We start from the raw sequence: 14,821 nt of genomic DNA on the forward strand, positions 1-14,821 counted from the left end.
GTGCTTCATGTTTAATATTAAACTTTCATAATAGAATCCAACTGGCGGGCAGAATAGGAGGATGGATTTGGTCCTCTCATAAATAAATCATCTCTGCTTGGCACTGCATGTTTGTAAGATTGAACAGTTCTACTTTAAAAATTTGACCCTGACATGAAACCATTTACTATCGTAACTAACCCCATGAACAAAAATTCTTCGGTTGTATGCATTCAGCTAATTATACCCTGTGCTATAGCCCCAGCTAGCGTGGTCCTTGCAGTATAATGATCTTAAGAGAGCCTCTCTATGAAATGTATGCTCATCCAGTTTACTGTTCAGAGGTTACTAAACATGCACTAATATCCCAGGATTTATTTCTTGATAGTATCCTGCTTCATCTTATGGAACACAGCTGCCCCAGGGAAGCCAGGTGGTATCACTCCAAGAAGTCTCTGCTGTAGTAGAGTCACAGACAGCACCCTGGCACAATCTTCATTCAAACCCCTGACTCCTGTCTACTTTGGAGAGGGACAGACAGGTGGGGTGGGGTGGGTGGGGCTTTCTGCAGGTACCATTTTCCTAGCAAAGCTTTGGGAACTGGGAACTGCGTATTCCGATTAAAATTATTTTACCATCTAGTCCAGTATTATCTATGTGCTCCAATGGGCAGCGACTCTCCAGTCTCAGACAGACAGAGCTGCTTCCTATCACCTGCTACCTGATTCTTTTGAACCTGAGATTAAACCTGGGATCTTCTACATGTGCTCTGCAGTTGACCTACGACTCCTTCCCACCAGATGTTCTTGACCTCTAAATCTCTGCTGTCCTCCTATCACCAGCTTCTCTCCAGTTTAACCTTCTTTTGTTGTTTAGTCGTTTAGTCGTGTCCGACTCTTTGTGACCCCATGGACCAGAGCACGCCAGGCACTCCTGTCTTGCACTGCCTCCCGCAGTTTGGTCAGACTCATGTTGGTAGCTTCAAGAACACTGTCCAACCACCTTGTCCTCTGTCGTCCCCTTCTCCTTGTGCCCTTCTACTCATTGCCAATTCCCACCCATCTTCTCTCCTCTCTTATTTCTCTTTCTTTCTCACCATCAGAATGTTTATTAACATGGAAGCAGGTTCACAGCAATTTGACACAATTCACTCATTTCTAGAACAAAACCTATTTTCTTGTTTGTTTTTTCCACAGGAGTGAAGAAACTGGTTTAGAGGCCAGTCATCACTACATTTTGTTTTGAAATGTCAAACATTCACACCATGTGGCATAAGTAGTTGTGCACTGCAGATGTTAGCAGCTTCTTTCTGTAGTGTGTATGCAAGCAGAGGCCTTTCCTTATCACTGGGAATAGCTTCTGAACAAAGGCTTTACCAGTTTAGTCATCTTAAATTCAAAATTAAGTACCACTTTAGTTACCTTTTCCCTTGTATCAGTAGCTGCCTCATTCAGACATTTTTATGCTGTATTTTATAGCATTCTCCGTACTTTCCCCCACTTTCTCCCCTTTTCGCATTCATATATAATGTTTTATTGTTGCAGGAATGTTCTGTTGTGGACATGAATATGTGAATATGTCAAGTACCATATGCTGCTCAGCTTCCAGTGGTGAGTCTAAAGCCCACATTAAAGAGAATGACCAAGTGCCATTAAAATGCTGTGAGGCTGAACTTATTCCAAAGAGCGAGGAATGTTGTAATGGACTTGGATATAATCCTTTGAAATATGTTTGCTCTGACAGGATTTCAGCTGGAATGATGATGAAGGTAATTGATAGAAAACCTCTTGGTGGTTCTGATTTGACAATAGAAAGAGAAATACATTGTTCATAACTATTTTTGTAAAATAGGAATATAAAAACTCCTGTGTGCATTATTCATTTTCACATTACATCCATATTAATACCGAATGAGTTTGCCATGATTGATGTTATTGCAGTGAATTCTAAAGGAATTAATAATGATTAGCTGCTTCTTGTGATGTGTTGCTCAGCACTTCAGATTAGTCCAAGGGCTGAAAGTTAGTATTCCAACTGGGCTAGGTTGTGTGTGTGTGTGTGTGTGTGTGTGTAACTACCTTCAGTTGTGTTGCCAGTTCTTAATTCCTGCTGGCACTACTTTGTATAGTCTTAAGACTACTATCGTATTTTTGCAGATCCCTAATTTCATTTTATGTGATGGCTGCTACATAGGAGGCCACTTAGAAGGCTTCCAAATTAAAGCTCAATTTCATCTGCTGCAGTCCAGTGGTAGGCATCTGTTTTGCGTACAAAAGTTCCCAGATTCAGTCCTTGACTTCGGCAGGTAGGGTTGCCTAAAAAGATGGAAACCTGCTGCCAGTCATTGTAGACAATACTGAACTAGATGGCCAATTGTCTGAGTCTGTACAAGGAAGCTTCCTATGCTCATTAGTCAGCTCCTTCCCAAAGCTACTGTTCCAAGAGTTCTTTGACAGAGAGGGGGAACCAGTTGGCATTACGTTGATTCAGCTGGGTGTGTGGGGTGAACAAGAAGGGTCAAGCACTGGTAGGTGCTGAGTAGACACTATAGTTATGGGTATGCTCTGTGTTATGAGATGAAACACTGTGATTCAGTATTGATTCAATTATTTCAGTAGTTCCTCTATTTTTGTCTTAGTCTTGGAGACAAGCTAAAAATGCACCATTGACTACAATTTAAGAAGCATAGCACTGCATGACTGGGAAAATGGGGGAGGGGCTCCACATAGGCTTATATGTTAGAACTGTGCAACAGAATTGTTGTATTTTGGGTGCCTTGCTTTCCACACAACATCAGAATGTCATGTGCTAATTCTTTTGGGGTTAAAAAAAGAATTTTGAACAAGATCTGTGGATCAGTATCATTTTAGGAAAATGCATGTGCTTCCCTTGTATTCTCACTAGTCACACTGTGAAGGAGGACTCTTCAGTTGTAAAAAAAATAAGGATTTAGATTGTGGTGATGGATGCAGTTTGGGTGTGAGTGCAGACTACACTGATCTAGAAACCAGAGTAGTAATTTATTTGTGTTTTATCAATACTTTTATACCCCCGAATAATAACATTCCCTTGGCAATTTGCAAAAAGAATACTGTAATTAAAATGTAAATACAAAAACCATAGGGTTTGAATCAGACTTCATTCATACTGCTAGAGGAGGTAAGGTGACTTTTGCCACTTTCCTCTCTCCCCTTGCATCTCCCACTGTCACCTGTGCCAGAACAATTTGGGAGATGCTGCTTGGGGCTGCAAGGTAAGGGTGTTGGGTGGGCAGGGGATAATTATGAAAATATGCCACCCCCATACTAGCAGGATCTCTTCACTGGATGTAAGGGGTATTTCTATGTGTGGAAGACAAACTATGGAAACAACCCATTAGAAACTAATAGCCACAATATCATAAAAGCAGTGGAAAACATGCAGCAAGATTTAAATTACTAAAAAGCCTGGGAACATAAAATAAGGTCCTTGCTTGACTCTGAAAGGCTGCATGAGAATTAGTATTGTGGGGTGCCTTTGAATGTGTGTAAGAGAAAGCAAGGTGTATGTGTTGGATTAAATCATTTTTACATGGACTAAAAAGCTTGGGAACTGGTTTTGTAGGTAAAAGAAGAATGCAAAGCTAGCACTCTGTGCCCTATATCCATGGAAGCAACAGCATACTGTGGGCGATGTGACTTCGACAAACATGCTCACATTTGTGCTTGGATAAAGAGTTACTGGGATAATACAGAGAAGAAAGGAGATGGAGGCATATGCCCAACTTTGGAGGAGAAGGTCTACACTGGAGGTCCAACTCAGTATTCGTTCACAGGTAAACCATGTCTCATCTACTTTCTTGGCAACATTTGGTAAATGTCCAAGTTGGTTGTCTTTTGACAATGTTTTCTCTTTATAGATCTGAAACTGGAACCTCATGTCACATATGAATACAGAGTAGCCACATGGAACAAATACGGAAGAGGATTAAGTGAAATTGGCAGTGCTACTACTAAACAAGATGTACCTGAAGGTGTAAGTCCACCCCAGTGGACCAAAGTAGATAACCGTGAAGACATAATATTTCTAAGCTGGAAAGAACCTCGGCAACCAAATGGTATTCTGATAAAAACTATTGTATGATCTGATTATGGAGTTGAACATAGGAAGCTCCCCGTATGCCAAGTTAAAACATTGGTCCACCAGCTTAGCATTGCCTTCACCTATGGGTAGTGGCTCTCCAGAGTTTCGGACAGGGGTCTCTCCCAGCCCTACCTGGAGATGCCCAAGTTTGAACATGGGACCTTCTGCATGCAAGGCAGATGCTCTGTCACCGAGCCACACCCTCCCCTCAGTGCCCAATGGGCTTGCTATAGAATAATAAGTGCTTTGCTTAAGTTCATCACCCATGTATTTGTCATGATTCCAGAGATATTAAACCTGCATTTCATATATGTCTTCCATTAGCAGCTAGACAGCCCTCAGCAAAAAAGTGTCAGGCTGATATGGTGAAGATTTATCACACATAACTTCTGCAGGACACTCCAATAATGCTATACATGCTTATTGTCATGACTTGCTGATTGATAATTTAAAGTGAACAGTTTGTACAATAGGGTTGCCATATTTCAAAAAAATTGAAAGGTTGTTGAGCTCCCCCCCCCCCCAAAAAAATGCAATTAAAAACCCGTGTTTTTGAGCTATTTTTTTAAAAATGAAATTTGCCAAAAACTGCACTCCTGACATGGGCTGCCATACGTCCAACGATTCCCACCCAGATGCTGTTTGCAAGTGCGAAATACCGGTCGTATGGCAACACTGCAGCAACTAACGATACTGTTCAGTATCGTCATGTGCTGCATTAGAAAAAAGTATGTTTGAACCCACATGATTTGATGCAAGAGGCATTTTTAGATTTGGTTTGCTTTCAGACTTGCTCACAGGAAACCTCTCTCTTGAGGGTGCCATGTTCAAATTGACAAGACTTTCACACTGGCCTCATTCAATTCAATGTTAAATGGTGATTTAGTGTTATATGAGTGATATATTGTAATGTAATTAAGTATTTTGTCCCAACTTTACACTGTGGCTCATCCCTTGCTTATTGAAACAAACCATCTTCATAAACCATGGTTTGAAGCCCTCTTGTTTCAGTAAACTGTACTCAAGACCAACCACAGCATGTCCAGGTTTGGCTGTAGCTCCAAACTGCAGCAAAAACTTTCCTTCTCCTTACAGCCATACTGAAGGAGGAAAAGGATGGAAGGAGTGCATGACCCCATCTTGTTCATGTAACACTAAGCCAGGCTTCCTCAACCTTGGCCCTCCAGATGTTTTTGGCCTACAACTCCCATGATCCCAAACTAGCAGGAACAGTGGTCAGGGATGATAGGAATTGTAGTCTCAAAACATCTGGAGGGCCAAGGTTGAGGAAGACTGCACTAAGCCATAGTTTCATGTTATGTTTGAACAAGGCTGGGATGTCCTTAATTTCACTTTCTAATTGGATTTGTACCTGTTTTAACTTTTCTTCTCTCCTCCCTCACACCCTGCCCACAATTTAGTACTATCCTTGATTGCAAGCTGCTGCCAGGCACGACTCTTTCTTACTGAATCCCTTATAATATTTTGTGAAAATAGTTTGTCCCATGAATTCCCGATATATCTTTAATCCAAAAACATTATTTCCCCCCTTCCCCCTTATGACAAGGTATCATCATTCATTACATTATTCTCCGAAATGGGATTGAGCGTTTCAGAGGAAAGGAGCTGAGTTTCGCAGACACTGGTGGTATTCAACCATATCAGGAATATTCATATCAGCTGCGTGCATGCACTGTTGCTGGTTGTGCGGACAGTAGCAAGGTGGGTTAATTCTTCACTGGAGGGTGGGAGCAGCTGTGGGGAGGTTCTACAACAATATATTTGGACAAGGAAGCTTCAGCATTGGTTATCCATAAAGGCCCTTCCAGATATGATTTACTTGTTATTTTTTCTGCTGTGTACATATTCTCTTCATTGTCAGTGTTTCTAAGTTTCTTCTCATTCCCTTTGGGTCAATCTGTTCCTTCAGCTGGAAGCACCAGGCAGGGGCCCTTTGCTGCCCCTCCCTTCCACCACGCAATAGTTTACAGTCTGCAGCAGCCGGCAGAGGGTGCCTAACACTTCTCTTACCAGCTGATGTATGAGTGGCCCTCTGCCAGCCAGGAGAGGAAGTAATCTATAGGAAGCTGAGGAAGGGCCAGCAACTCTTTCAAATGGCACCCCAGCAAGTGGCAAGGGGAGCAGTGGCGTCAAAGTTTATGCCAATGTTTACTGGCGATAAAAAGCCCAAAGAAATGAGGCTGTTAAAATGCAGAGACACTGATGAACCATATGGAAGGGTGTTATCAAGAGTTCCATGGCAAGGCAGCCTGCTCTCCAGATTTTCCTCTTGCCTGGCGCTATGCACTGAAGACAAAATGTTGTGAATCTGCTTTGATAAATTGTACACCTAGACTCATGCGTAAACATATTCAAGGTCAGATTTTGCCGGGGTGTGTGTGGAATAAACCAAGGGGAGAAAAGTAACGTACTACAGGGCCATGGTAATGATATGCCAGAGCAAACAACAACATTTTAAACTAGAAGTGACATTCTCATTGATCAAGGTATCTTCTGTACTATTACAATAAATTGCTGTCTAATTCATGTGTGTTCAGGTAGTTGCAGTCACTGTCCAAGGAGTCCCAGAGACTGTTCAGCCACCAACAGTTACAGCTTTGAGTGCAGTGGCATTGCGTTTGAGCTGGATGGCACCCAGGAAGCCAAATGGTATCATCCGAGAATACCAGATCAGTCAAATGGGGAAAGGTCTTATATATACGGACACTGCAGGCAAGATGCAGCATACAGTATCAGGTAACGATAGAAAGCTCTGTAAGCAAAATGCTCACCGGTTATTTAGCATTCAGACTTTTTAAAGGTTGCAATCCTAGGTATTTTTGATGGTAAGCCCCTTTGAGGAAATGACGGGTTTGGCTTGCCCACATAGAACGATGTAGTGGATTCCTGAGGTGCCAGAGTGTTGTTGTTTAGTCGTTTAGTCGTGTCCGACTCTTCGTGACCCCATGGACCATAGCACGCCAGGCACTCCTGTCTTCCACTGCCTCCCGTAGTTTGGTCAAACTCATGTTCGTAGCTTCGAGAACACTGTCCAACCATCTTGTCCTCTGTCGTCCCCTTCTCCTAGTGCCCTCAATCTTTCCCAACATCAGGGTCTTTTCCAAGGATTCTTCTCTTCTCATGAGGTGGCCAAAGTATTGGAGCCTCAGCTTCACGATCTGTCCTTCCAGGGAGCACTCAGGGCTGATTTCCTTAAGAATGGATAGGTTTGATCTTCTAGCAGTCCATGGGACTCTCAAGAGTCTCCTCCAGCACCATAATTCAAAAGCATCAATTCTTCGGCGATCAGCCTTCTTTATGGTCCAGCTCTCACTTCCATACATCACTACTGGGAAAACCATAGCTTTAACTATACGGACCTTTGTCGGCAAGGTGATGTCTCTGCTTTTTAAGATGCTGTCTAGGTTTGTCATTGCTTTTCTCCCAAGAAGCAGGCGTCTTTTAATTTCGTGACTGCTGTCACCATCTGCAGTGATCAAGGAGCCCAAGAAAGTAAAATCTCTCACTGCCTCCATTTCTTCCCCTTCTATTTGCCAGGAGGTGATGGGACCAGTGGCCATGATCTTGGTTTTTTTGATGTTGAGCTTCAGACCATATTTTGCGCTCTCCTCTTTCACCCTCATTAAAAGGTTCTTTAATTCCTCCTCACTTTCTGCCATCAAGGTTGTGTCATCTGCATATCTGAGGTTGTTGATATTTCTTCCGGCAATCTTAATTCCTGCTTGGGATTCATCTAGTCCAGCCTTTCGCATGATGAATTCTGCATATAAGTTAAATAAGCAGGGAGACAATATACAACCTTGTCGTACTCCTTTCCCAATTTTGAACCAATCAGTTGTTCCATATCCAGTTCTAACTGTAGCTTCTTGTCCCACGTAGAGATTTCTAAGGAGACAGATGAGGTGATCAGGCACTCCCATTTCTTTAAGAACTTGCCATAGTTTGCTGTGGTCGACACAGTCAAAGGCTTTTGCATAGTCAATGAAGCAGAAGTAGACGTTTTTCTGGAACTCTCTAGCTTTCTCCATAATCCAGCGCATGTTTGCTATTTGGTCTCTGGTTCCTCTGCCCTTTCGAAATCCAGCTTGCACTTCTGGGAGTTCTCGGTCCACATACTGCCTAAGCCTGCCTTGTAGAATTTTAAGCATAACCTTGCTAGCGTGTGAAATGAGGGCAATTGTGCGGTAGTTGGAGCATTCTTTGGCACTGCCCTTCTTTGGAATTGGGATGTAGACTGATCTTCTCCAATCCTCTGGCCATTGCTGAGTTTTCCAAACTTGCTGGCATATTGGGTGTAGCACCTTAACAGCATCATCTTTTAAAATTTTAAATAGTTCAGCTGGAATATCATCACTTCCACTGGCCTTGTTATTAGCAGTGCTTTCTAAGGCCCATTTGACTTCACTCTCCAAGATGTCTGGCTCAAGCCAAGATGTCTGGCTCAAGCCAAGATGTCTGGCTCAAGCCAAGATGTCTGGCTCAAGCCAAGATGTCTGGCTCAAGCCAAGATGTCTGGCTCAAGATGGTACAATTTCAGAATCCAGGTGGAGGTTGCCTGCTTCATAGCACTGCTACACTTTTAAATCCTTGCAAGTGGAAAATCTAGCATAGCTGGGAGACATTTTCTGCCCAGCTTTTTCACTCCATGCTGCATTCTTCTTGCAGGGAATTGGGCTGTATGTGTGTGTGTAGGAAGGCATTCAAAAACATGATTCCTGAAATTACAATCTGATGTGGTACATTCCACTCTGCCATCTAATAACTTTTTCTGTGATATTTCGCTTACATCATGTAATGTGTAGAATTGGGGTGTAAGCAATAACACTACCCAAAGGAGTCTCAACGCGGCTAACATTCTCCTTCCCCTTCCTCCCCACAACAAACACTCTGTGAGGTGAGTGGGGCTAAGAGACTTCAGAGAAGTGTGACTAGCCCAAGGTCACCCAGCAGCTGCATGTGGAGGAGCAAGAACGCGAACCCAGTACCCCAGATTACGAGTCTACCGCTCTTAACCACTACACCACACTGGCTCTATGAGGGCTCTATGAGGGCTTTATGTGGCAAAATCAGCATGTGTTTCCATGGTGAACCATGCCAAAACCATGTTGAGTTTATCACCCAAAATCATATCCTGAAGTGCTGCTGAAATGGGGATTGCGGGCAAACACTGTTGTAAACAGTGTTTGTAAACACTGATATCAAATCCAAACTCCTCCTCTTCTTCTTCTGCTGCTGCTGCTGAGGGATAGTAGAAGGTTTTGAACATGAGATTAAAATAATCACATTTCCTCCTTACGGTGCTATGTGTCCCAATGAAATTGAATACCTGTTTTCTTTCTCTCTCTCTCTCTCCTAGAACGATATGATTTATTATGCTCTTAATCTCATTCCAAATTGGGATGTGAAACATAAGATTTGATACTGCCATCAGCCCCTCCCCAGTTTCCATTCTTTTACATCTGTATGTATAGTTGGGGTTTTGTTTGTTGCTAACGTTTTGTGCTTATAGATGTCAGGTTATCGGTGGTGCATCCTTTACCTCTGGATGCTGCTTGTATTACATACCTGCAGTGGACATCTGTGATTTCCCTGTGGACAGTGTGGGTGTGTGGGTGTGTATGTACACACACACACACACACACACACACACACACAGCCATACTGTTGACATTGAAGAATATCAAGTGGCATATAAATATCTGAAATTACTGATACATGCAGTGCTTTTTTCTGGGGGGATGCAGTAGTATGCTTACCCCTAAACATTTTGTGAATCTAAGTTTGGCCTCATTGAGGGGCAGTATTTCAATATGAGTAGGAAAATAAGAGTACATAAGCCTAAACATTTTTTTAGAAAAAAGCACTGGATACATGTGAGGTTCTTTTTTTAAAAAAAATGTTTTGTTATGATTTCCAAATTCCTTTGATGAAGCAAAACTGTCGGGCACATCCTGAGATGTTGGTCCAGGGACAAACAGTCTTAATTTGTCATTGGAGAAACACATTTACTGTTCTCCCTATATTACATAATCTGCCTAGTAGGAGTAGTACTTGTAGCAGCAGCAGCAGTACATTCACAGTACACTTCTGTTAACGTTGCATTGTTAGTCTAGTGTTGAAATGTCATGTTTAGCCAACTTCTGATGCCAATTAAAACATTTTTATTCTCTTGGGCTTTTTTGTGGGGGCTGATGAGGGATATTCCGTTGGATGCATCCGTGCCTCTAATGTTGTTGGGGAATGATTTGGTATTTGCTGCGGAAACTATTGATAATGGCTGTCACCTGCTGTTTTACATTCCCCCCCCCCTAATTGTTAGATAATTTTTCGTTGTTGTTGTTACAGCTTTTAAATCATTGCTACCTTCCCTGGGATCATGAAAATGAATAGCATGATATAAATCAAACCAATTAATTAATTAATTAATTAATTTCCAGTGTTAAGTGATGGCTTTAAAATACTAGACAGAGCCGCACTGGATGAAACGAAAGATCCATGTAGTCTAGCAGTTAGTTCCCAATGGTGGTTGGCAATATCATAGAATTAGAGAGTTGGAAGGGACCAGGAGAGTCATCTGTCCAGCTTCCTGCAATGCAGGAATCTTTTACCCATTGTTGGACTTGAACCTACGACCCTGAGATTAAGAGTCTCACAGTCCACCGACTGAGCTATCTATGCTTCTGACAACCTTAAAAGCAAAGCATGAAAGGCAAAAATCCACTTCTTGTTGCTGTTTGCCATGCTGGCCTGGACTAGGAATTTTCTTTGTCCTGAAGTAAAATTGCCAAAGCAATTGCCAATGAATATTTCTGTTGTCTACAGCTTTAATTAAAACAACCCCACTCTTCCAATGGCTTTTTTTTTGTATTCAGCAAGAACATCTCCTTACTGAGCAAGGCAAGAGTGCCTTTTATTCCACCTCAAGGTGGAATAGTGCTTTTTTCAATGTGATAATTACTACACTCTAAATTCATGGTGTTCACTAAAACAACTGTACTTATTTCACATATCTCAGATGTTTGAACTGGCCATCGTTTCAGGCCCCTGTGGACCTGTGTTTTGATTTTTCTCATCTTCAAAAAACCTCTACTGTTCCCAGAGCAACAGTTGAACGTTAATGAAGCTGTAGCATTAGCGTTCCCTGAGACTTTCAATCCGAGTGCCTTACAAATTGCAGATGAGGAGGCTTGCACCTTGCCACAGCACCATTGTCTCGCTGCTTATTTTTAATTACATCAAAGCTTTGGAAACATGATCCCGTAAATGCTTTGTGGGAATAGCGGTGAATGTGCTCGTCATGTGAAATCCATAAATTGCTTATAATCCTCTCAAGATGTTAAAAAAAGCATTAAGTAATTGAAGACAGGAAGTCCTCAGTTAATTATTTAGAGGTGTTATCAATGCTTTAAGTAAACTGAAGCATTTTCTGCTATCGCATGGAGTAGAATGCCACTGGGAGCGAGGGGCACCAGCCATCATCTTCTCATATTCTCTAATGCAAACAGCCTATGGCAGCTTGTCAATAAAAGACCTTTTTATATCATTTATTAGTGAACACTTCCAGTACTCTGTACAGAACAATTTGGATGACAGTTATGGCATTGTTTCACTTTGTGTTACTACTCCTTTACAAATGGTCCTGCTAATGCAAGCGGGGGGGGGATGGGGAGGGAGACTAAAATAATTAGGGGGCATTCTATTAAAAGAAAGCTAAGACTGCCCTCTTCAGCAGCAAGAACAGGAATTCATTTTCCCCAGTCTGTTTTTGCATCTCAGATGCTTCCAGAATAATGGAATTTCTGAAAAGATTCCTCTCTCCAATTTACTAAAGTTATTTCATAACAGGCAAGCACCCACGGACATACTTTTCATTGAACATATTTTATATGTTGTACAGAATATTTTGTGACTGAAATGGTTAGAGAATTTCACAAAAGTGGAAATTCCCAAGGGATAGCTGTCTGTTGTGCAAAAAGAACAAGAATTCCTGTAGCACCTTAAAGATTAATCTTGTGGCACAAGCTTTTGTGGGTTATATCACCCATTTGTTTGTTTGTTTGTTTGTTTGTTTGTTTGTTGTTATTTCCATTTATTAGTCATCTAATGAACAATATTCTTTAAACAAAAACAGTGGCAACAATGCAGGCACTTCTCATGCAAGGTTTCACTGTAGTAAATTTGTAAATTGGGCAAACTTGTGGATGCCTGGGCTGGAATAATATATGCAAACTGATGCAACAATATCATGAGAACAGCAAACTCGTGCCTTTGTTTTAGACTGGGACTTGACAAGGCCTGATATTTGAAGAGATAAATGTATGGTTTTTGCCCTCACACCTACATTATTAATTTTCATCTTCAGATTCTTCCTGAACTACCAAATTTCTTTCTAAACTCACTCATTTACAAAACAGTTTGAGGATATGGCAGCAGTACTTTAAAAAGAAAGAAGGGTATGTGTGTGCTCATTTAGACATGAAACTTCTTATTTCATTTTTATGGTCATGCCAGAGGAGCATATGAGCTGGAGGCTTGCTTTGGCTTCTGATACTAAACCATGAATTCGTGTTATATCTGAACCCAAGCAGAGAGCAAGAGCGAGTGAAAATACAGAAGAAAACGTCTCCTGTGCATGCACAATGTTTTCTTCCAATTTATTGTTCAAATGAATATGCAGTCTTCAAGAAATGCTGCTTATTTGTATTTATTTATATATTGCAAAATTTTCACTCAGCCTTCTTTGCAAATTCCAGATGGATTTTGGAATTGTGCCCATGGAGGAGTACATTCAGCAAACATTTTGGCAGAATTGGCCATCCATTGGTCTGTTTGTGGTCCTTTGAGAAAAGATACACAGGCAGGACAACTCTGTTTTTAACAGCTTTTGCTAATTCAAACTTCCAAGTCATTCCAAAACAATTCCTAAAGAGGCAAGCCTTATCCTGAAAGAGGACTCAAATGAAAAGCAAAGTGGTGATATTTATGAGTGGAAAGAACCCACATTTTAAACTTTTTTCTCCTGCATATGGTTGAGGTGATCATGGGCTGCCCCCCAGATTCATCTCTCTCCCATCTATGACGTTAGGACAATATTAATGAAAAAAACACCCATACAGTCTTCTTTTTTACACCATTTTCCCCAGTCTGTACTAAATGGTTGTAAATAAATAGTGCTTTCTAATAAATATTTACTTTTAAAAGTGAATGAACATGACTCCCTTTAGGGGAGTTGAAATAATCTGTTGCCACAGTAATCTTTTCTATCATGAAATACTGTTAAAAGTTTGGCTCCCATCCATGTCTTTCCCTTTCTAGCCTGCAACTATCGTTTTTGCTCGTTTGCTTTTATGCTAAGTATATAGAGATTTCCACCACCACCACACTTCTCTTTGAGTTCATGATTAGGTTACAATCCAGACTGTCTCTCTGACTCCTCTATTTTTCAAAGCTTTGCATCTTGTTCAGTTTGCAAGCAGCTTGAAGCCTTGGGTGTCATTCATTCATTCATTCACTGTATTTCCCTTCCGATGGGCCTGTTGTGTATTGCTGCTCTGTATGTATGACCATTTTGAAATCCACAACAACAATGAAGCTGTAATCTAACCGTTTTTAGACAAAGGGTTCTGCCCAAAGGATTTTTTCTCCCCTTGTCATAGAATTGCATTGTTTTTCTTAAAGTACTTACAATACTAGTTTAATGAAAACATTTTGCAAAGGGTAGAGAAGAAGAGATAAGAAAGAGCGGGACCCATCACTGACAAGGACAAGGAAGATTAGAGGAAAAATACAAAATGTGAACAGAAGTCTAATAGTGGTTTCTGTGCTCGTAAAAGGAGGAAATCTGGTGTCTTTCCCCTCCTTGATATTGCGTTTCGAGACTTATGCATTAGAATGAATCCATATTTACATATTTATAACCCATTTTCAAAGATGCAGTTGGGTCTTGAAATATTTTGTGGTAGAGGAATGCAGATAAATATAAAGGTGGAGCCATGGGAGGTAATTGTAAGTTAAGGATAGAGAAATAGGAAATGGCTTATAAAACTGATACTGACTGGGGGAAGAGGTTATATTTTTGGAATGGATTCCAAAGCACAGTTAATGAGTATAAAATACAACAGCAAGTTCTGTTTAAAATCCTGCTAGACCCTGGAACTAAGAGTTGATATATGTGTAGCTTTATACGATCACAAAATATAACTCGCTGATGGCATTCATTACTAGCAAGATGTGGCAATCTCCAGGACAGCTTTAAAAGCGGGGACTGAAAAAGTGGCCATTAACTATCACTAAGGGAGCCAGTGTGGTGTAGTGGTTAAGAGCGGTAGACTTGTAATCTGGGGAACCGGGTTCTCGCCTCCGCTCCTCCACATGCAGCTGCTGGGTGACCTTGGGCTAGTCACACTTCTTTGAAGTCTCTCAGCCCCACTCACCTCACAGAGTGTTTGTTGTGGGAGAGGAAGGGGAAAAGATATTGTTAGCTGCTTTGAGACTCCTTCAGGTAGTGATAAAGCAGGATGTCAAATCCAAATCCAAACTAAATAAATAAATAAATACAGTATGTGGTATGCCTTTGAATACGTACTGCTAGAGAACTAACAACATGAAAAAGGCTTTTGTCTTGTATTCTGTTTCTGGGTTTACGGAAAGCCTCAAATTCACTGTTGGAGTTCACAGGAGGTTGGACTAGAGGGACCTT

The 14,821-nt window shown here is 41.3% G+C and overlaps 1 protein-coding gene across 1 annotated transcript in view; it reads left to right on the plus strand.

Moving 5' to 3' along the window:
* The window catches only part of USH2A (usherin), a 452,818-nt gene that overhangs the window by 352,768 nt on the left and 85,229 nt on the right, over nt 1-14,821 (plus strand). Inside the window, exons 52-56 of the mRNA XM_060273280.1 lie at nt 1,524-1,747; nt 3,583-3,793; nt 3,878-4,075; nt 5,669-5,823; nt 6,660-6,858. Of these exons, the coding sequence (XP_060129263.1) occupies nt 1,524-1,747; nt 3,583-3,793; nt 3,878-4,075; nt 5,669-5,823; nt 6,660-6,858 (987 nt within the window). The remainder of the gene's footprint in view (nt 1-1,523; nt 1,748-3,582; nt 3,794-3,877; nt 4,076-5,668; nt 5,824-6,659; nt 6,859-14,821) is intronic.

Source organism: Zootoca vivipara, chromosome 3 (genome assembly GCF_963506605.1).
Source record: "Zootoca vivipara chromosome 3, rZooViv1.1, whole genome shotgun sequence".
Taxonomy (NCBI): domain Eukaryota; kingdom Metazoa; phylum Chordata; class Lepidosauria; order Squamata; family Lacertidae; genus Zootoca; species Zootoca vivipara.